The 22,846-nt window shown below is 39.5% G+C and overlaps 1 protein-coding gene across 1 annotated transcript in view; it reads right to left on the bottom strand.

Annotated features, from left to right (window-relative positions):
- The window catches only part of Pcsk1 (proprotein convertase subtilisin/kexin type 1), a 41,485-nt gene extending 18,903 nt beyond the window's left edge, over nucleotides 1–22,582 (bottom strand). Inside the window, exons 1-8 of the mRNA XM_090331601.1 lie at nucleotides 22,244–22,582; nucleotides 18,671–18,775; nucleotides 14,591–14,701; nucleotides 13,145–13,291; nucleotides 11,772–11,848; nucleotides 7,201–7,289; nucleotides 3,874–4,046; nucleotides 2,037–2,249 (exon numbers count right to left, since the gene is read on the bottom strand). Of these exons, the coding sequence (XP_090187727.1) occupies nucleotides 2,037–2,249; nucleotides 3,874–4,046; nucleotides 7,201–7,289; nucleotides 11,772–11,848; nucleotides 13,145–13,291; nucleotides 14,591–14,701; nucleotides 18,671–18,775; nucleotides 22,244–22,423 (1,095 nt within the window). The 5' untranslated portion in view covers nucleotides 22,424–22,582. The remainder of the gene's footprint in view (nucleotides 1–2,036; nucleotides 2,250–3,873; nucleotides 4,047–7,200; nucleotides 7,290–11,771; nucleotides 11,849–13,144; nucleotides 13,292–14,590; nucleotides 14,702–18,670; nucleotides 18,776–22,243) is intronic.
- Nucleotides 22,583–22,846: the final 264 nt, after the last annotated feature.

The following is a 22,846-nucleotide window of genomic DNA, read 5'->3' as shown; positions in this document are numbered from 1 at the left end:
GAATATTTTCTCCTCTGTGATTCCCAAATGAAATGCTGTCTATAAAAAAAAAGGAACTATTTCAAAATCACTGTGAATCATACTGGCCCATTAATCATCAGGTCCATTGTGTTTGGTCTGGCAAATTTAGAAATTCTGCCTCATACAAAATTCCCATTGGCCTTCCGATGGATATTTGTCTGCCTCAGTGGCACAGAGGTGTGAATCAAATTGATCTTTGCCACATGAAATACACAGATGTTGCTTAGTGTAGAGTTTGCATTCCCTGTTCACTAGATTGGACTAGTAGTTGTCCACGTTTTCAGTTTGATGGAAATGGTGTGAAAGCATTTTTGCACAGTATTACTGAAAATAAAGAACTATGTAGACTAACTCTGAGGTAAGGAAGAAGTTACTGAGATGAAGTAATGAAACCAAAAAAGATTTCTCATTAGTCTACAAGTATCCACCCAGGCTCCACTGTTATCATTTTTAGCTAGGGAATTTGGTGTGTAGGAGGAAGGCGTTAAAAAAAATATTCTATTAGCACCTCCTTTGGCTTTCCACTTAAAGTCACTGGATTTCTCGGGTTATGGTGGCTTTGCTCCTCCGAGAACTGCAGAAGCAAAGCCTTTTTTACCTGTTGACGCAAATAAACCCCCAGAGATGACTGTACTTAGGAACACGTTTGCGTAAGAAAAAAAAAGTGATTTGACTGCCACCATCTCAAATAGAATCCACCAGCTGTCTCTTTCAGAGCAGCTTTACCTCCGAAGGGATCTTTACAAAGGCAGAAAATCTTCCTCCTGCTCTGGTGTCAGGTGGCGCAGGTAAGTGGCAAGCTGTGGAAAGATGATTCTGGAAGGCTTGACAGGCCATTTTCTGAAGGCAGCTCTGGTCACCCAGGGAAATGGAAAGAGCCAGAGGCTCCAAACGCAAGTGGGGCAGATGTGTGATATGCCCCTTTCAAAGGCCACTGCCTGCTCTAAAGAAGCCTTGGGTGGAATGTCACTGTGGATTATTCAGGTAACTGAATATAGAGTATGTCTGTGAGGAGCTCGGCACTTCTAAGTGGAGAGCCAGCATTGCCGACTTACCCAGTTACAGCAACACACACACAGTTACAAAGCAGAGATTCTGTGTGAAGAAGATATTAGTGCTCAGCATTATGGTGAGATGCCATTAATGGGAATCGTGTATATGTTCCAAGGTACTTATTATGGGGTTTTCTGCACTTCTAATTGGATTGGAACCCGCTATTTTATTGAGATTAGGATCTATATAGTTTAGCTACTTGGTTCTTTCTGTGTCTAAGGTTAATTTTGAGGCTTTGGAATCTTTTAATTAGAAGCGTTTCTCTTTGTTCTCAGAGCCTCTGAAAGGCCTTTCATCATCATATCCTTGAAAGGAAATCTAATCATTTCCATGGGCATTCTGACTCTCGGAAGTGAGGCACAGGCACAGGCCAGTGCCAACGAGGGCTGCAGGCACTCTCTGAGCCTGCCTACCCAGACGCTGAGAAGCTCACCTCAGGGGAAATTGAGACTGCTATTTCCCTTCAATTCATCTGTTCTTAGAAAACATCACGGGTGACGATACTGTATTTTTATCATTTTCTGAAGAGCAAGTCAACTTCTGTCCCTGCTATTAAAGGATCAGTAAGTACAAGGGTGAAAAATCCCCTCCAACCCTGAAATCTCCTTTCAGCCTGATTCCAGAGAAGCATCAGCAGACAAGCAGAGAAGCCATTTGAAGACTGCTGTATATAATGACAGGTTTGGTGGTTTTTCAGGGCTGAGTTAAAAAATGAGAGGCAAGAGCATCTTGGCAGAAGTGTCATTATCCCTGGAGAGAAAATGTCCCAATACACGCCAGCCTTTCCAGTGAGCATGAGCCTCCCTGACTGAGACATCACGTTGAAGCACATCAATTCTACTAAAGCTTAGTTTGCTGATTGTTCTGAACACCAACCATGTTTTCCTACTTAGGCAGAGAAACAGACAAAAGCAACCATGTTTTCCTACGTAGGCAGAGAAACTTAGACAAAAGCAACGTACGATTCTCTGGTCAGTGTAATCCCCGCTGCTGTAGGAGGTGGCCAGTGTAGAAGAGCACTTCTCAGCATACCAGGGTGATAGGCCTTGCTGGGAGGCACTGCTGATGGAGATTGTATAGATGCTGTCTGTATAACCATCACAGTCACAGTTATCTCCCTGGCGACCTCCATTTCCAGAAGCCCAGACAAAGATAGAACCCTTCCCTTGTCTCCCCTAAAGGAAAAGCCAGAATGTGTGACATCTATTATCATCTTTTATATCCAAGGAAGTTTCCCTTAAATACATAAAGTTTGCAATTATGAGGACTTTAGCTTTCACCTGGGTCTTCTAACATACATGTCAGAAAACACACTATACTGAACATTATAAACTGGCAGAATATCTGGTTCCTCTCTCTTGGGTGGGGCAGAGCAAGCACTTGCTCTTTCATTATGCAGATTCAAAATCTAGCCTCTAGCATTTGTTCACAATTTTGTCACTCTTTCCTTGGCTTCTGACACTCTACTTGAATGTTTGAACTCCCTGTCTTTTCTTTCTGCTCCAGTCTTCTGCCTGACTGATAGAATGACAAAATCAGGCATTATTCAGAACTGCTTTGCAGCTGCATTAAAGGAACCCTTCAACTGAATGGAACTCGTCAAGGCCACGCTTTCTATGATTTTTCAATTTATGTCCTCCAAAGTTAGTACCTTTGTCTTCGCTTGCACAATGCAAGGACTTAGAATCTGTGCAGCAATGAAGCAGAGCCAAGTGACAGAATGAAAAATGAGCCCAAGTCCTCCATAGACACATGTAGAGGAAGGTGACACGTTGTTGTATTAAAGAATGTGCTTTTAGAACAGTGGGGAGAAGTCTGGGTAGTGGCTCACTTACTATAAAAACCCTAAAGCAAACTGGGCACCCATGGTTGACACCACCTATAATCCTAGCTAATCAGGAGGCTGAGATTTGAGGATTGAGGTTCAAAGCCAGCTCAGGCAAGACAGTCCATGATACTTATCTCCAATAAGTTACCAAAAAAGCTGGAAGTGGCACTGTGGCTCAATTGACAGAACACTTGAGCAAAAGAAGCTCAGGAACAGTATCAAGGCTCTGAGTTTAAGCCACAGGACTGAAAAAAAAACAAAACACCCTAAAACAGCAGAAAAATAAGAAAGGTGGAAGACATAAATAGATGTCTTCTTAAAGTATCTTAAGAGCCATGAATCTCTGTTCCATGTGAAACCCAAACAAGGAAGGTCTCTATCCCTGAGCTTCCATCCCTCTGAAGAATGATTTGGCTTTCCAGTGGCATTTAAAATTGGGAAGATTTTGCCAAGATATTCATCAGCTTGATGCTCAATGGTTCAATGGCTGCTTAGCATTTGTGAAGCCCTAGGCTTAATCCTGTGTGCTATGTATGTGTGTGTATAAAACATAAATATAAATAAATATACAAATGATAAATATATCCTTTGGGGATTGTCACACTTTGTAGACTTTTCTGTAAATATATTCCCTCCCTCCCCTTTCCTTCCGCTCTTGTCTCCCTCCCTCCCCCCTTTCTCTTTGCAATGTTGAGTATTGAAGTCAGAGCCTCAAGCCTACTAGGCAAACCAGTTCTATCATGAATTATGCTCCAGCCTTTGTGCACTTACTAAACACTGAGAACTATGTGTAAGTTACTATGAAAAGAGATGCAGAGTTTTCCCTCTTGGTGGGGAGAATAGCATATTGATGTTAATTGAAATCTAACAAAAGTCTTCAAATGAAAAAGAAGGAAAAGATCTCAGTATTTCTTTCAAACATAACCTGACTTTGTTTCCCCCCTTCTTCTTACGCGAATTAAGTATTTTACCTGTTTGACACCGTATTCAAAAGCCTTTTGGGCTAGTCTACCAGGCCCCTCTACAGTCTTCCCATCATCATTAGGGCCCCAGCTTGCACTATAAATGTCCACATGTCCAGGATTGAATCCAATTGAACTGGCCTCAATAGCATCGGTCACAATGCCATCCAGCATTCTTATGCCTGAGCAAAACAAACACAAAGGTTGATATCAGTGTGGACTTACACAAAAGAAAATTGCTCTTACTCTCTTTTTAAAAAGAACTCTCAAAAGAGTCAAAATCAGTTGCTGTCCAGAATGAAGGCAGCAAGGCAAGAGGCAAAGGTGAATGGAGAAGGCAAAGGAGGGTGAGTATGGTGGACATTCTTATACCTGGTGAAAACAAAACAGTAAAGCTTGTGGATGGTGGTTTTGGAAAAGGAAAGAAGGGAAGGGAGGAAAATGATGAGAAGTTGACTCTGAGCAAGACACAGTGCACACATCTATGGATGTGTCAAGATGAAATATTATTGTACAATGAGCTGATATTGATAAACATGTTTATAAGCAAGTACATGCTGAGAACTAAAAGAAAAAAATTAAGATAACCTCTGGATATTTCCAATGGCTGTGACCCAGCTACCCAGCACAGAAGGGAAGGGAAACCACCACCCTTGTAAACATCTTTACCTGCCCTTTTGAGATGATACCACCCATTGTGGACCAGCTGTGCTATTTTTATTCATTTGTGTGTTGTTTGTCAAGGCTCTGTTCTCAGTAAAACCCTGAGGTTGAAAGGGACTAGTATCCTTGAGTCAGAGGAAGTGGCTATGTTTGCCAATCAATTATAAATATCGTCCCTCCCCCACTCAATGAGAGAAAAGCTTGCAGAGGAAAAAAATCAAACAGCCCTCCCTCAATGCACCTGCTCATGACATAAATGGCTATGGCCCAGTCTGTGGCACACAAAGGCCCCTGACAGGAAACTGTGCAGCTTGAAAAGATCCATTCCATAATAGGAAACTAACAAATAGGGAAAGAACTCTTGTTTCTAAGCTCTGATTAAAAAGAACCCGAGGCCATTCTTTTATGTGTTTGCTAAGAAACACTTTCAAGGAGCATGCTTCCTTTTCTTCTATATAAGTTCAAAGATGAAATCATTGCCACAGATTTCACTCAGGAAGGGGAATCAGATTTCATCAGGAGAAGGTAGACAAGGTAGCTGTTTGTGCTTTCCAACATGCTGCCACCCAATATCAGACTCATGGATTCAAGTGCCAAAAAGGGAAAAGCAATTTGGACAGGATAGGCTGATACCTGGTTAGACCTAGCTTCAGGCTATTAGAGAAATAGCATGTACAGCCTTAGGCTTTCATGCTACTATTTACTATGGAGAAAATGGGAAAGAATTTGTACTTGACATGATTAGTGAAAGTTGTATTTTTTTTTTAAAGAATTGCATTTGAGTAGAAAAAAACTAGCTCTCCTTATAGGTTTGTAATCTAGGCCAAGACTCTTAACTTATCTGTGCCTCAGCTTCTTCAACCATAAATGTAGATAACAGCACACACATTTAAGCTACTTTACATAGAGCTATTATGCCACAAGCATGACACATACGAACTTATCTATCCTTACAACACTTGATATGGATGCTATAATTCTCTATTTTACTCAGCCAGGAATTCACTGTGATTTGCCTAAGACCACTTTATTTGGAACAGGAAACCCGATTTGAACCCTAAAACTTTGGCACCTCACTCTAACTTACTGCTGCATTACACTGCCAATAATATGTTGTTGGTAATAAGTATCAAATAGAAAAAAGTAGTTGTTTATATTGGTGCCAGATCATCAAAGGATAAAAGAAAAAGAAAAAAACAGGAGGCTTAGAATCACAAGTCTTGTGCTTCAATTCTACACTCAGTAGGTTCTATTACTTTAATTTTTTGCTCTGTTCTTCACAAACCAAAACCATAAAACTTAAGAAGTGAATTGTTTATCTAACCAATTACATAATTTTGCTTCTGCTTTTACTTTCTTTAAATTATCACAGTACTTTGAAAATGGCAATGTGAAAGAAATTAGGAATGATACTGAAAATCTAAGAGCCTTTTATGTTGCTGAGATGTATGTTATCTTCTATATATGTATGTGTGTATGTACTTATGTATGTATTTATCTGTCTATCTATCTATCGTCTACCTATCAACCTATGTACCATCCCTGTCTGTCCGTCTACCTATATATAAGGAGGTTTATTTATTTGGTTTCTGAAAAGGAATCTATAACCAAATTCAGATTAGTTCTGAATAGACTTTAATGGAGTTTTACTGTAATAACTTGCTGTACAAATGCACTTTTGTGGATATAGATTTTAAAAATCAAAGTTCAAAATGAACAATGTAAAAGCTTGAAGTAGAGGCAAGAAAGAAGAGAGACATTTTCATCTTTTCCATTCATGCTTCAAACCACTCTCCACTCTTCCTTACTCTCTATCCTTAAACATTGGAGCATGAACTGTATCCATGGGCATTCTTGCCTTTGTATTGGATTTAGCTTGCTTGAGACACCAGAAAGATGGAAGGGATGAGAGGCAGATGAATTTTAATTTCCCTGAGTCCTTCTTGTCCTGAGGCAATTCTGCTGTTTTATTCAAAACCATAACTACTATCCATTAGCTCTTTCTATGGCAACAACTATCTCTCTACTTTCCACCCACTTCCCTCTTTAATCCTTTGAGCCTAAACAGTGATAACATTTTCCAATATCATTAGTTCCTTGTTGGTTTCCTCTAACTCATGCAAAGTTTCCTTATTAAATATTCTCAATTAACCCATTTGGGCTTTCCCTCCAAGAATAGTGACAAATAAAACTATAAATTCTACATCCAGGCCATTAAAGGTAACCTTTAACTACTTAATATAATAGGTATATATGTAAAATCTCTCAGTGAAGTTATTCTTTACTAAAAAATTAAAATAAAAAGCTGCTATTGAAGAGAGGCTAGGAAAGTCTTGTCTAAATTTACCTCCTCCTTCTGGTCTCTTAGCAAGCATTCAGAAACTTTTCTTCACAAATCAGAACATATAGAAAATTAGATTTCATTCAAATGCTAGTCAACATTTCCATTATTTCCCATGTAAAGATGTGTAGGCTACATTCAGCTATCCATTTTCTTGGAATCCAGAGCTACTGATTTGCTTACAAACCACTTTTAAATCTTGTGGCAAAACTCACATGGGAATCTTTTATTCCTTAGGTTATAGAAAAGTCTTCTTCTTCCCTGGTCCACACACAGCAGGGATGGCAGCTTCTAGTTAACTAGCAAACTACAGCCACAACCCTCTACTTTACCTCCAACTTTGGAATTGTATGCAATACCAACTCCACATTTGTGATTATTTGCTTGCATGGCAATTTCTCCTGCACATCTGGTCCCGTGTCTGAGAATTAAAAACAATTATAGAACATAAATGAGGATATATGTTTATTGTATGTATGAGTCCCTGAGTTTTACATGTGAATCCATTCACTTTTTTTGTGGGCCATGGAGCTCGAACTAGGCCTGGGCACTGTCCCTGAGCTTTTCAGCTCAAGGCTACCACCCTACCCCTGGGCCTGGGTGTTATCCCTGAGCTCTTCAGCTCAAGGCTATCATCCTACCCTTGAGCCAAGCCCCACTTCCCATTTTTCTAGTGATTAATTGGAGATAAGAGTCTCAGGTTCTTTTGTGCCCAGGCTGGCTTTGAACCTTGATCCTCAGATCTCAGCCTCCTGAATAGCTAGGATTACAGGTGTGAGCCACCACGCCTGGCTCCATTCACCTGTTTATTGCTGATAAATAAGGATGATGAAAAATTAATAGATTCCACTAGATTTAAACAAAATGTATGTACTGATGATTAAAGTCAAGACCTTGCACACTTCCAGCTCTTTTTGTTGACTTGGCCTTTTGGGAGATAGGTTCTCAATTTATGCCCAACTAAGCCTGGGCTGAAAGCCCCCTGCTTGTGCTGATGATGATAGGTATAGACTCCCAGGCCCAGCCATCACACTCCTCCTGTACTTGAGGTACCAGGCACATGTCCCCTCACACAGCCATTGAGTGACATGGAGTCTTTGAACTTTTATGTCCAGGCTCACCACAAATCATGAGCCTTCTGTGTCTACCTTTCAAGTTGCTACGATTACAGCTTTGAGCCACCATGCCTGGTCAACATTTGTGTAGACAAAGGAAACATAAATTGAGGCCAGAATATGTGACTTCAAATACTGGCTTCTGCCACTAATTACAGGTATGACCCTGCATATGAGATACTTGTATAGAGCACTTTACCCAGTAAGTGTTAGCTATTGATTCTCATGATTCATGTCACAGACATGACTAATGCTTCTTACTCTATGGATTGGATATGAAGTGATTCCTCCCTAATGACTGTCTTGAACAATCACTTGACCAGCCCTATCAGAAAATGGAATAACAGAATCCCTTGTAAGCCCCTGTTATCTGTTCTAATGAAACATCACACTAAATCTTATCAGAATGCTTTGATCACAAGAGGAGCATGAGATTTTTTCCAGACGTTGTAGACTAATTGGAAAATAGAGCACTCTGATACTCTGGCTAAGGCATGGAAATCTGAATGAGATTGGTTTGCAACTGCAAAAAGAGCCCGAGTGATTAGAGTATTTGGTGGAGGAATTCTATCTCTAAAATATACAAGATCCCATTACTAATGTATCAATTCTACAATTCTAGGGACAATATTTGTCTTTTCCAATACCAGCATCACTCAGAAAAACTAATAAGCTGAGGATATATTAATATGAATCAATTTCATGAACTAATTCTAATATAGAAGCACCTACAGGTGATGTGAAGGCAGTTAGCGACTTAAATGATCCATTCACTTGATATTCAGACATAGACAAAAAGAAAGGAAGGGTTGCCTCCCTAACAACATCAGCTAGCTACTAGAATCTTCTATTAATTCAATCTGGCTCAGAATATAATATTGTCTGGACTATCCCAAATAATTCCGTCTCAAGCTCTCCCTGAAATGTACTTCTATTTGTACAGGATGGGAACAGGGCCTAGGATAGCAAAAGAATCCAGTTCAAATCTCCAGCTTAAACAAACAGCCTGGACAACCATCTTCACTACTGCTCCTGTCAACCCCCAAAATATGTGATTGACACCACATATTACATATCTGTGTTTATACACTGGGGATTGACTTTCCTAGTGAAAAGTATAATCAGAACATACTATAAACACAGCTTGATTTCTCCCTCCTGTTATCCTCACTTCCCACAGTCATGCACTGAAAAAAAGGGGAGACTTTATCAAAGTGTTTCGATGTCATCCTTCATAGACTCACAGATCCTTTTCTTTCCTACATCAGGCACTGAAATAAAACAGCCCTCTATTAACTTAGAACAAAGGTGGCAACTGGCATTTAAATAAATCAGTTTTTAAAATGCTAGTGCATAGTACAGTTTAAAGACTACTATTATCCTGGTTTAAAATCTCCTTATCACACATGTTATTGAGCATAAAGTAATCAGTAATTGGCGTTAAAATTTTGAATAAAGACTCATGCTTGTTTAGTAGTAAGTTCTATGATCTTATTATTTAATGATTCTTCTCTTGATTTGCAGAGAAACACTCAAATGTGGCTCCTATTAGTTTCATTTACATAGTAATAAAGGACAGTGGAAATAGAGATAATTTGGGGAGATAATGTACTTGGAATTGGGAGGTAATAGGGCTCAAATTGCTATAAACAAAATGGGACCATTCTTTTGCCAGACTTAGGGGATTTGTGTCTGAGCAACTCTTCATTATTGTATCTTCTGATAAATGATAGGGGCGCTATCTTTAAGGCTGATCGTACAGAGGACTATGAATGAACTGAGAAAATGGATTTGTTCCTTGTTCCTTCTTCTCCTCTCAAAAGCTACTGTTCTTGTTATGCCGATTTCTCACTGAAATAAGGTCTCTGGTTGCTACTCAGTTGATCTTCATTATCACCCTGGTTATTCTCATTATCATAATCATTATCTCCCCAGTATACATTTAACCTTTTAATGTATCAAGCAGTGTCCATTACAAATGACACATGTGTATGAAAACGCATGTAATCCCCATAATAAACATGCTGTTGACTTTCCTTTATGAACTATTAAAACAATAGCACATGATTCTTAAATAAATTGTTCAAAGTCACTTTAAAATAAGTAGAAGGTCTAAGATTCCATCCAAGTTTGCCTTGAAAGTCTGTCCTTATCTTTTGAGGTATAGCCTCCATGCTAAATGACATGGTTTGGAATATTTTAGTCTATAGCCAATGAGTCATGTTGCTTTTTGACTTTTGACAGTACAGCATGACAGGAAGTGTGTATCTTATGTGGCAAAGACAGAAAAGACCCAGGTCCCACTAGGACTCTTAGAAGGGACTGGCAGGCCACCAATAACCTAAAAGTTCTCATTAGGGTCTACTTCTTCACGGTAGTGCCAAGCTGAGGACGACATGGGTCTTTAGAGGATATTTCGAATAAACCTCCAAATAGGGAAGAAATTTATAGCACCATTATAATAGCTACATTTTTTCAAGTTCAGAAAGTTCCTAAAACGTCAGATAATATTTATTATTCCCCAAAAGTCTGAGATTCCAGAGACTGGCCGCTAGGGGAAGAAATGTGACTGACTCAATTTAGTTGATGGTGCAAGAGATTATTAGAGAAGCATTTCATGTTTCATGTACGAAGAGTTTTTTTGTCTGTTTTGTTCTTTCCATCCCTACTTACAATAAACAAGGCATAATTTTGTCTTGGATTTAATCTGTTTTGGCACAAATGTCTTCTGGGTGGAAAAAAATAAAGAGGAATGTTTAAGTGTGTGATTGAAGTCCATGCAAAATGTCAGCACAAAAACCATGTGTTCTGGCATCCCTAAGACTACAATGGAATCGTGATAATCTGGTAGTAAGATAATGTCTTCTTTTTCCTTTTCTTGTCTTTGTATCCAGTAAGAACTGAAAAAAAACTTACTGACTGCTTCAACATCATGCAGAATGGGTTGGACTCAGAGGCTTAGCCCAGTTGCCCTATCTTGACTGTTGTCTGGATTGTTTTGTTAGAGGTACTGGTTTGTGACTGCAACCACTTTAGAAAATTGTGGGAATTTTTTCATGGGTATTTCTTAATATTTTTAAAATGACTAATATTGACAGTCTTGCTAATAGTCAATGATTCATGGAGAATTTGGGGGGGGGGAGATGGTAGTAAGAAGAGGATAGGCTAGGCCTCAAAGTATTTTTTATCACAATCCCCTAAACATGTTTTTGCAACTACATAAAGTATTCAGTAACACTCCGTGGAATACTTTCATAATATAGGGAGAATTTAATAGTAAGATACGTATTTAAATACAGTTCTTTAAACCAGCAGAATTTTCATTTTCTGCATTAAAAGTACCAGCACATTGCAGCACGAGTGTCTGGCATCGATATATTTTTGAGAGCTGAAGTTTGGAAAAATTTATATTTCCCTAACAAATTGAAACCATTTGTGTGTGTGTTTGTGTGTGTGTGTGTGTGTGTGTGTGTGTGTGTGTGTGTTAGCGGACGTGCGAATGTGCAGGTGCAGGTGCTATTCCTGGGGCTTGAATTCAGTGCCTGAGTAGTGTCCCTGAGCTTTTTTTGCTTCAGGCTAGTACTCTACCACTGGAGCCACAACTCCACTTCTGGCATTTTTGGTGGTTAATTGGAGACAAGAGTCCCAAGGACTTTCCCTTCTGGGCTGGCTTTGCATTGTAATCCGCAGATCTCAGCCTCCTGAGTAGTTAGGATTACAGGCACCCAGCCAAAAGCATTTTTGAAGCCCTTTAATTCCATCCCCTTCCCAAATGCACATTTACTCACTTGTTCTCATTTGTGGGATCATATCGAGGAAATGGATCATGATCATTATCGTTAAAATCATAACTAGCCTCTGGATCCTAAAAAGACAACAAAAACAATACTGCAGTACAATTTTTAAGGCACCACTTCCTGAGCTTTCTACCACTGCCTCTTTGCATCCTGAAAGATCTCTCAAGAGCCTACATTCCAGTTTCTCATTTATACTCTGAGCATTTATTATGCCTACAAATCAAGCAGCAATGATGAGCAAAGTGAGCATGCATCTAATTATAAGTGAGTTTGGCCAAATTCCATTACTCATAGATGCTCACAGAGCTGGAAGAAGTCAGAGTTTAATAATTTCAATGGCTTTCTGTTCTTCTGAGACTAGAGAGGCCCAGAGAAGCTGAATAACTTTACTAAGACTGTAGAATGAATAAGTGTTGTTTTTGCACTGATCTCCACTATGATCACAGATGCAGAAATGGCTATAGGATAGGGCTCAGGTCTACTCAGGTCAGTGTTTCCTTCAGACTTGCCAGATATAGCTTAAAATTCATGCAGTTTAATTGCTTCAAATGAAGAGATGTTTCCACATCTGACCCACTTTTCCAATTAGAAATGTATCATCACTATATTTCTCAGTATTTTCTGTTTCTCTAATAATCCTTAATTTCTCCATATGTTCTCATGTACTAATCGTTTTTTTACCTCTTTTCATCCTTGCCTTTGCCTTTTCTCTTTAGCTTTGAGTTATCGCTGTGAAATTCTAGGTGAGCAAAAGGAATAAGAAAAAGACAACGGGCCATCTTACAGATGAAACACATACCACCCTAATATAAGGATTGATGACATAGTAAGAATTCGTGTTATGTTATGAACTCCATAAACAATTAAGCACACCATTCTCAACTGTATATGTTTTCTCTTCTCTAATTAACTGTTCCTTTCTCACTGTGGCACTTTTTCCCTATGTAGTATTCAGTGAACTTGCATGGAAAGACTCACACTCACGTAACTTCACTGTCATGTGTACTGAGCCATGAGGGATGTAAGAGGAATGATCTCAGACATGAAGTTTGAGTTGATTGCTTCATTGCTCTAAATTTTGAGTGGTTCACAGTTGAGTTGCTCTTAATAATTTAATTGGTGTCATTTAATTTTTCCCAACATACATGGCCCTCACACCACTGCATTCTTCCAATGTCTACTGATAAAAAAAAAAGTTAACAAGCTCATGTGGTGGTCTTATAGAAGAATGAAGGAAGGAGTAAAAGCTTGGTTCACCATCCCAGGAGCTGATACCCGAGCAGCAGTCCTCTGAAAGGAAGGAAAGCACTGTATGCATGCATAGATAGCACCTAAATCATGGTTACAGAATGTCCCAGACTTACGTAATTGGGATAAATGTCTGTATGATTCCACTCCAAGCCATCATCCAATACAGTGATAACAACTCCTTTGCCTGTAATGCCCTTTTGCCAAACAGGTATCACATGAAGATCGAGTTTGGGCAGGGCCGCAGTCATCCTGGTATCTTGCTGATTTAAAAAAAAGAAAGAAAAGCATTAAAAAATCATAACTTACTTGCCACAGAATGAGAACATAGGCTCTGATCTGGAAACATCTTTCCATTTCCATAGGTCACTCTATTTGTGAATGACTAGGTAGAATGAAGAGACAAAATGAATCGTCAGAATGTAGTCCTTCTCCCAGTTGCCCCAGTGGAAAATCATTTCAATGAATGACTTGTCTTAGACCCCCTTCTCTTTGAACTCCATGATTTAAAGAATTTGCTTTCATTTGTAAGCACATACTCAGCTTTTCATCCACTGAGGCTTTATTTGAGATTTCCTTCTTTCCCGAAGTTCTGAGCCTTCATTACCACAATGAATTCTCATCATATTATAAGATACACACCATTCGTGCATGATATAGCACTTTGCTTTCAAAAGAATATCAGAATCTGGCATGCTCAACAGATGGTGAGTCCATTAGGAATTGCAAATGAATTGTCAGTTTCCAAGAGTGGGTAACTCAGGAGTAAGTTTTCCTTTATCGTTACTATTTCCTTTATAGTCATTTTCCTGATGCTCAAAATATGTGCCTCAATGGGAGAAAAGCTAGACAACAAGATGACACAGAAATAAGCAAATTTCAAAGTACATGAGAGATGCAATTAAACAGTACCAGGTACCCAGTGAGTGAGTTGATTAAAAAAATATTGGGACAGGTGTGTTAGTACCTATCAGATCCCAGACACTCAAGAGGTAGCGTTAGGAAGGATCATAGTTTGAGGCCTGCCTAAGAAAAAAGTTAGCAAGACTCTCACCTAAATCAATAAGGTGGGTGTGTTTATACACACACACACACACACACACACACAATACACACACAATTGTGTTAACTGTATTCAGTGAGTGACTGGGAGTGCTTAAGAATAAATTTAGGTAAAGGTGATTTTAAGATAAATATTGTTTTTGAAACCTCTAACCAAGTAATACATGATTCTTCCTCACAAGTCCCAGATAAACTTAAGACAAATCATAATGAAAGAAATGTTTGTTTTAGACATCTCACCAAGCAAACTGGAAGAAATATGTAAGGAAAGTCCCATCAGCATTTATGTCTATATAAGTTAGACCACTACTGAATTAAGAGATCAAAGTAGAATAGAGGATAGAGATGATAAAAAAGATTGATATGATACATGGATAAATGCATAGATAGATAAGATACATATACACAGATGGATAGGTAGATAGGTCAAATAGATGACTGTAGATGATTTAACAACATAAAGAGCTCAAGTCTCACACAATTTTTGTGTGAATACTTACCAAATACCACTGCTGATTCCACATTGGGTCATTGAAAAGATTCAGAGCAGAGTCTCTTAAAGTTGAACGTTTGCTTCTCTCTTTTTCATACTGTTGTTCGGCCCATATCACCTGCAAGGATTTTTATGCCAAGAAAATCAAAGGGAAATCAACCACTCTGTGCAATCACCTCTGTCTCTAGAATTCTTCCAGTCAAGATTCAGGCAATTCCACAGTGGTTTTGCTTGACCACATATCAAATGGGTAGCCTGGTGAGATGAAGAGATTGCCCACTGAGAAGGCAAACATTCTATTACAGTAAAGTATATCTCTAAGGGGAGGAGAAGCAGTCAGTGAAGGGATGATTCCCACAAATTATTTACACTGCAATTGTAGCGGAAGTAAAAGTTTCACCTGCTTCCTGCTTTCATCAGAAAATGGGACTTAATATCCATCTTTATACTAAGTTGCAGGATAGCTGAAAATTTGACCATTTTCATGGAATGACTCAACAAGAGCCTACAGAGACTGTTGTTACAGTGCTCTTGCATCGTAATTCCACTACACATATGAAAGGTAGAAATTACAGAAGCAAATTTGAAACTCTGGCTTCCTTGTGCTTGAACCTCTCTTGCCTTAGAGCATTGAATATGTTAGAGAGAGACAGACAGACAGACAGACAGACAGACAGACAGACAGACAGACAGAGGTGATGAGTGAACATTTTGACTAGGCACACAGCATTAATTTAGTCTCACATATTATGCAGAGAGATATGACATTATAAAAATTACCTAGCCCTCACTTATAGCATAATTATATTCTAGTCAAAGCTGTGAGAGAATGTGGGGATTTTTTGTAGTTGTAATCATTATATTAGTGTTATATTCTTAATCTGCTGAGCAAGATTACTATTCCTACCCTAAACATGGCTTTTTTATGTATACATGGTGATAATCCAGTGTAAGTTGAGATACTGTTAATGTTAAAGTGTTCATGAGTCATATCCACAAATAAAAATGAAAAATAATTTACAGCTTAAGGATAAAGCTATCCACTAATTCTGTCCTAAATTGTCATTTAGAAAGTAAACTGCATGCACATTAGAAACACAGTAAGAGACTTGAGAGCTAGAAATTAGTCACTATAATTTATTTTTAAAGTGCTTGTGTTTTCAGGCTTAATTGTTTTAGCTTAAAATATCACAGTGCTTGGAATTCACTGCCTGCTATCTAAGTTGGTCTTTGGAAGCTTGCTGCTAGGGAACAAGTACTCATCTTTGTGCTTGAAGATCATTTAGTGTAGGAGATCTATTAGTCTATGAAGACAGTCTTTCAAAGGGGTGATCTAAAAGAATATTATTGCCCCATTAAAAAGAGCAATCAAGATTTTGCTCTATTGCAGATCTCTGCTAGTAGAGCCCAAGGTTTCTACTGATTATGACGAATGAGGGAAACCATTGAGCCTAAGTTCCTTTGAGTCTGGCTTACTTCATTTAATATGATTTTTTCTAAGTCTTTCCTTTTACTAACTACAATAAAAAATAAATAAATAAATTTAAAAAAAGAGCAATCAATGAAAACCAAGAGCAATTTTTAAAAATAGAATATGAGAAGAGGCACTCTGTTATCTGATCTGGTAAACATTCAATTGTAAGATTTCTTACAATTGTGATTAATGTCATTAACCTGGAATTGCATATTAATCATGAGAAGAGAAGACTAAATTGAATGGGAAAAAAATCCCAGTGCTTTGTTATTAGGAGTATAAAAGGTATTGGGCACTTAATTGTAAATAATACTTTTTTGTATTTTGTTGTCAGGATAGTGTATAGAGAGGTTACAGTTACATTCATCAGGTAGTGGGCACATTAGTTCTCGAAAATTGATACCCCTTCTCATGTTTTTGTCCCCCTTTCCCACCCTCCAGCTCCCAGTCATCTTGCTTTCCCCCTTCCCTTCCCTATTTCAAATAAACAAATAAGTGTATATACAGTATACCAGGTAACAAAGTCAGATACAGTAACTACATGAGATTAACCATAAGTGGAGAAAAAAGAGAAAAGAAATAACTTCACATAGTACATTAAGAACAGCAATCACAAAGATAAACCTCTTGTTTCCATATCCTAGAGTTCATTTCATTTAGTCTCATCCTGTATGACCTTATGTACATAGGTCTTGAGGTATTGTGATCCTTTGCTAGGAGAATCCTTGAGGTGTACTAGTTATTACAAGTGAGGGACACCATGGAGCTTATGCTCCTTTATGCCTGGCTTTTTCCCAACTTTTTCCATTTCCTTATGAATGGGGTGATGTCATTCTTTCTCATGGCTGCATAGAATTCCATTGTGTATAAATACCACATCTTCTTGATCCAATCATCTACTGAGGGGCACCTGGGTTGATTCCATATCTTGGCGATGATAAACAATAGAGCAATGAACGTAGTTGTGCTAGTAGCTTTAGTGAGGCCTTGTTTGTTTTCTATTGTATAAATGCCCAAGAGTGGAATTGAGAGGATCACGAAGGCTCAATAGTTATGTTCATAGGATCATATAAAATAATGTTTATCGAAATGAAAATGAGATTTTTTGTCATATTTTTTTCTCCTTTGTCACGTTTCTTTTCTTTTCTTTTTACTTTGTATGCAAGTTTATCTGTTTGGAGTGAGTAAAAGGGCATGCAGAAATGGTGGGCCAAAGAGGGAACAAATGCAGCAGTGGTACTTACTAGATATTATGTTGAAAATGAACTATACAATTTGTGGGTGGGGGTGGGAGGGAAAAACTGGGGGAGAGAAAGAGAAGGAGTGACATTGTTCATAAAGAAATGTTCTCATTCCTGACTTATGCAACTGCAACCTGTCTGTACATCACCTTTATAATACAATTTTTGTTTTGTTTTGTTTTTAAATCAAATAAGAAAACTAGCAATAGGTGTATAAGAGCTACAGGTTTGCTGTCCATTGTAATGAGCTTGGTGGTAGTTCTTGGAAATTTGAATTCTGGTGATCACAGTCCAATAATTTGCTATCATTATATTTTATCTTTTTATTATCTAAAATCAATTGGTTTGGGGACAAATAAAGCAGAAATTTTATTTTACAGGCCTCATGAATTCCGTATGGTATCAACTAATCTATCACCTTTCTATCAGATCTTTTTTTCCCCAAGCAGGAAGTCAAGAGAATATATTGTTTCTCTTGCCATAATTTGCTAATGTGACCTAGGCAACAGAAATAATGTATAATTTTATCAAGACAAAATTTCTTCCAATATGGCACAATCTTGAGAAATGACAACTTAGTGTAAATAAGTTTCAACATTCCTAATAGAGTCAACATTTTCTATTTATAGATAGACTTCCAGAGCTGGGAGTTTGGCCTAGTGGTAGAGTGCTTGCCTAGCATGCACGAAGACCCAGGTTCAATTCCTTGGTGCCACATACATAGAAAAAAGCTGGAAATGGTGCTGAGGCTCAAGTGGTAGAGCTCTAGCCTTGAGAAAGTCCAACGACAGTGCTCAGGCCCTGAGCTCAAGCCCAGGACTGGCAAAAAAAGAAGTTAGACTTCCAAAATCAAAAATGTAACAAAAGTGTATCAAAAATGAATTCAAATTTTCTCCACTCTACTGATTTTCATTTATTCTCAACATTTCCACCTATTTTTCTACTTGTGAATTTCTACACTGAAGTGTTGAAAACAAAGGTCATGTGTTTCTTTACAAGCATTGCATTGGTTTCAAGTTCCTTATACTTACCATGTATGCAATAAAAGGCTGTTGATTTGTTGTAAATTGTCAAAAATTTCCACTAGTACTGCTACTTGATTTTCAGTATTCAAAAACTAAAAGTTTATAAAAGTACATGACAGATTGTATGTAAAGTTCATACATATTAACTTTGGTTGGCTCAATCTAACTTATTACTAATATGCAATTATAACCTATGGAAAGAAACTAGAAACAGTATAGATGAAGAATTATGATTACAATAAAAAGAATCCCATTTGTTTTCGACATGATTTTTTGTCATACTGGAAATCATAAAGAAAGCATGTTATTATTAAGTTATTGGGTTGAGGAAAATGCGCAACACTTACACGATCATCATCAGCTAATCTCTTTGTGATATGAACAGCACTTCTTCGAGACCTTCGGGGATGGTTTTTATGTTTGAATAAGTAGTGATTTTCAAGTGATCCAATCTATGAAAACAATCAAAATCAAAACCTGTTTTTCCAAACAACTATATGCAGACAATTTCAAAACCAAGTAACAGAGACAGGAAACTGTTATTCAGCCCATTCTCAGTTTCTTAAATTCAACAGTGTTATAAGTTTTGACATGACCTTAAAGATATTATTGCTTGGGCTCACAGTATATATGGAAACTGATGATGTATCTGATTCACACATTTTAGAACTAACTTTGATAAATACGCGTGTCTGTGAAATCATTCTATTTAAACACATTTTCCCAAAAATATATATGAAATCAACTGTATTTTGTCCATACATTTGTGAAAAGCAAGCAAACTCCTTTGATACTATCTGTAGTTGGCTTTACTACAGCTAACTAAACAATCATTTAGCTAAAACAATCATTGTACAAATTAAAGTTATTGAATCCATCAAAATAAATATTATCGGCTATTATGGTGTTTTTATTTATTTATTTTTTTGCCTATCCTGGGGCTTGAATTCAGGGCCTGGTCACTGTCTTTGAGCTTTCTCAAGACTAGTGCTCTACTACTTGAGCCACAGCATCACTTCCAACTTTTCTGTGTGTGTGTGTGTGTGTGTGTGTGTGTGTGTGTGTGTACTAAGGAATCAAACCCAGGGCTAGGCAAGTACTCTACCATTAGGCCACAGTCCTAGTCTATTGGTTTTCTTTTGATTTTCCTGTAGTTCAAGGATTTCACAAAACAGAATGCTATGTTTAGGAAAGGTATTCTACCTTAGATTGCAAGTATTTCTCTGGATGGCCATTAACACCTATAGTTCATGTATAAATGTGATAATTATTCTTTTAAGCTAATGTCCCTTTACACAAAACAGTACTAAATTTGAAGCTGCCACATGCTATAGATGCCCTGCATATTTCAAATTAAGAGAAAAAGGAAAACCTGGCACTTCATTTCTAAAGAAGTATGGTCTTTAGATTCCTGGTTTGCATCACCTGGAGAATTTTTTGATAGGGATGAGTAGGCCCAGCTCTAAGACTGACCTTAGGCAGTGAACCTGACATGAGCTGTAAATGGAGCTGAGGAGAGAGATCAAAAGCCATCACTGAAGGTAAAGATTGCTTAGCTCTGTTTCATTTGCCAGTTGATTTTGCTTCTTGTCACTATCTTAATATTAGTTTTATCTTGAGATCAAATATTTTAGGATAGCAAGACTAAACTAGTATCATTTTAGCACTGCTAAACCAAAAGGGAAAACAGAAACATAAATTCAGTCTTTTGCATATAATTATATTTTTAAAATCTTTGTTAATAATACTATTTTACTTGAAATAACTACAAAGACAGCAGCCTTGCAAATCATATGCTACGCATAGATGGTGAATGATTTTAAACTATTATCACGACTATGCCATTCTATCTCAAAGATTATATCGGCAAAGCTGACTTACTAATTTTATTACTGGATTCAGGCTTATTTATTTTGAAAAGGAATTCTCATATCGAATGGTCTGGATTTGAACATGTGTCTGTGGCTAATAAGTGAGAAAGAGATTTATTTTATCTTTCTCTCCCAATCTCCTTCTCTAAATTTACTAAGCTGTACAAGGGCTAAATTTTACATTTTTATCCTTATAAGATATACAGGCTATCCATGATGCTTGTCCTACCACTAATAGAGTTCTGTCTACTACTCACTTTGTCTTTTGGACCCCAAACTTCCAGTAATTGCATAGCCACCAAACTCAGAACCTGGGGTATCAGGTATCTATCATAGGTATCTCTGTTCTTTCTCACCTACCCCACCCCCTTCTGCTTTCTATTATAACTAGAGTGCCTCCTCCAATCTCATCATTCTCTCCTGGCAACCTCTGCTTCTTTTTTCCTAACACCGTACAGATGTCTCCTCTTTGGGCATCCTTCTTTCATTGCTCTCAAATTCCCTTCTACCTTCTTTCCTTCCGTCAAAAAAAAAAAAAATTCTGCATTGAGATTCCAAGCACAGCTTCTTTTACAACACAAATGACATTTAGTTATAAGTAATGATGTCTAAGCCAGTCTCTTCAAGATGTTTGGATTCCTTGAAAGAGTTTCTTTTCTTCCTAACACAGGGAAGTGCATAGAGCAAGGGCCAGGTCTGCTACTGAGGCGCTGGAAAAAAAAAAATCAGTCTGGGTATTGACTTTCCTGCCTGGCTTTTTAAAGACAGCTTGGCTCACAAAGTTGGAGAACTAAGCCGCTAGCAAGAGAAGGCGTATTCCCGGCGGATTCGATCTGCGGAATCGCCTCCGCCTCTGCAGATTACTCATCCATGACTTCAGCAGCAAAATCACCACCTCCAGAAAAGAAAACGCGCCAAAATGTTTTACAACTCCCTCCTCCCCAGCTTCAAGGAAGACCAACTTTCAAGACGGGGTGGGGGAAGGAGGAGGGGGAGGTTGGGGGGGGGTCCTTGATTAAGCATGAAGGAAAAGGAAAGATCCAGATTAGAATTCACCCTCCCTGGAATCCCCGAAGAATCGCTCCAACAAGCAGGCTCGCTCATCAAACACCCTCCGACTCCCCACGACAGCTATTAACGCGGCCCCACTTGGACTGGCAACAGTTTCTCTCTGAATCTGGACCCTCAAAGGAAACGATTACGCACAAACCTAGGAACAAGAAGCACACAGATCCTGCGACCCCCCCCCCCCCCCCACTCTCCCTACCCTGGTCACTTCACAGCTCACCCTTGCAGGGACACTGGCCACACAAAGTTAGGAAGCTGCGACTTCACAAGTTCACAGGGAAAATCCTGGGCTCCCTGAGAGGCAAAGGAGAGGCTCCCGCGTCTTCCAGTCCCCCCTCGTTTCCCGCCAGCTTCCTCAGACACTCCTCTGCCTTCCAATTTCCCACTCGCGAGTTCCAGCAGCTGGGACTCTCCCCAGGCTCTGGGAGATCCCCCTCCACGCCACACACACACACACACACACACACACACACACACACACACACACACACACACACACACACACACACAGTGAGGGCGGGCAACCCCAAGCCTGCCTGGCCCCTCACATCAGGACTTGCATCGGATGCTGCCATATTGAAAAGAATGGAACGACCCGCTCCTGACGCAGCGCACCGAGTCCTGGGCTCCCCGCCTCATCCAGAGGCGCCTGGAGCCCCACGCTTCTCAAGTTCCCCGAAACAGCCTGGATGGATGTTTTCCTCTTCTTTCTTCTTCTCAGCCGCGCCAGAATGAATTGCAATGGTGGAGCGGACAATAACTAGTAAGCATAAGCTCTCCCCAGCTGCAGCCGCTTCCCTCTGCCTGGCTTACACAGACACCAGCACATCTCGCCAGCCCTCTCCCGTTCAAAAAAGCTACCCGGCCACACTGCCACATGGTGCAGGACAGCATGACCTCGGACTCCGCTGGCCACACCGTGGACCCATCTCGCCCGTTCCTTCCGGCCCCAGAAAGTTTCTCGCAAGTGAAAACTCTTACCTGACCCAAAAGGTCATAGCCCAGTTCCTCGGCGATGGCTGCGGCGGCATCAGGCCCCCCAGGGACCTCCGCCGCCCATTCATTCACAAACTGCCGCCGGGCTGTGACACCGCTCAGGGCACAGCCAGCGCAAAAGAAGGCGAGAGCCGCGCACTGCAGCGACCAGGCTCTGCCCTCCATGGCTCAGCCTCTCGCGCCCAAGTCAGGAAGAGAGAAGGAAAAGAAGCAACCAGAGGAGAGAAGCCAGGCAGACCGGACCTTGTCAGCCAGCCCGGGGCTGGGAACCACTCCTAGCTCCCTGATTGATTGCTCGGAGAAGAGCTAGGAGGCGCGCGAGGAGAGGCGAGGCGAGGCGAGGCTGGGCGGCGGCGAGCGCTCGCTGGAGCGCTGCGGTCTCGCGGCTGAGTGGAGCCCCAGCCCTTCCCAGCCGGAATGGAAATGAGTGTTTACACGTCAAATCGACGAAAGCCATCTCTTGACGTCAGATCTACCTGGACTAAGATCTGGATGGCATTCCCAGCGGGGAGGAGAAGCGGCTAAAATAAGCAGCGAGGGATTAAGAAAAGCAAGGAACTGTTTGCTGGGATCAGTGAAAGCTGCTGT

This window comes from Megascapheus bottae, chromosome 4 (assembly GCF_031878675.1).
Source record: "Megascapheus bottae isolate mThoBot1 chromosome 4, mThoBot2.hap1, whole genome shotgun sequence".
In the NCBI taxonomy this organism is placed as follows: domain Eukaryota; kingdom Metazoa; phylum Chordata; class Mammalia; order Rodentia; family Geomyidae; genus Megascapheus; species Megascapheus bottae.
The sequence above is the reverse complement of the archived record's forward strand: the minus strand, read 5'-3'. Positions and strand labels throughout refer to the sequence as shown.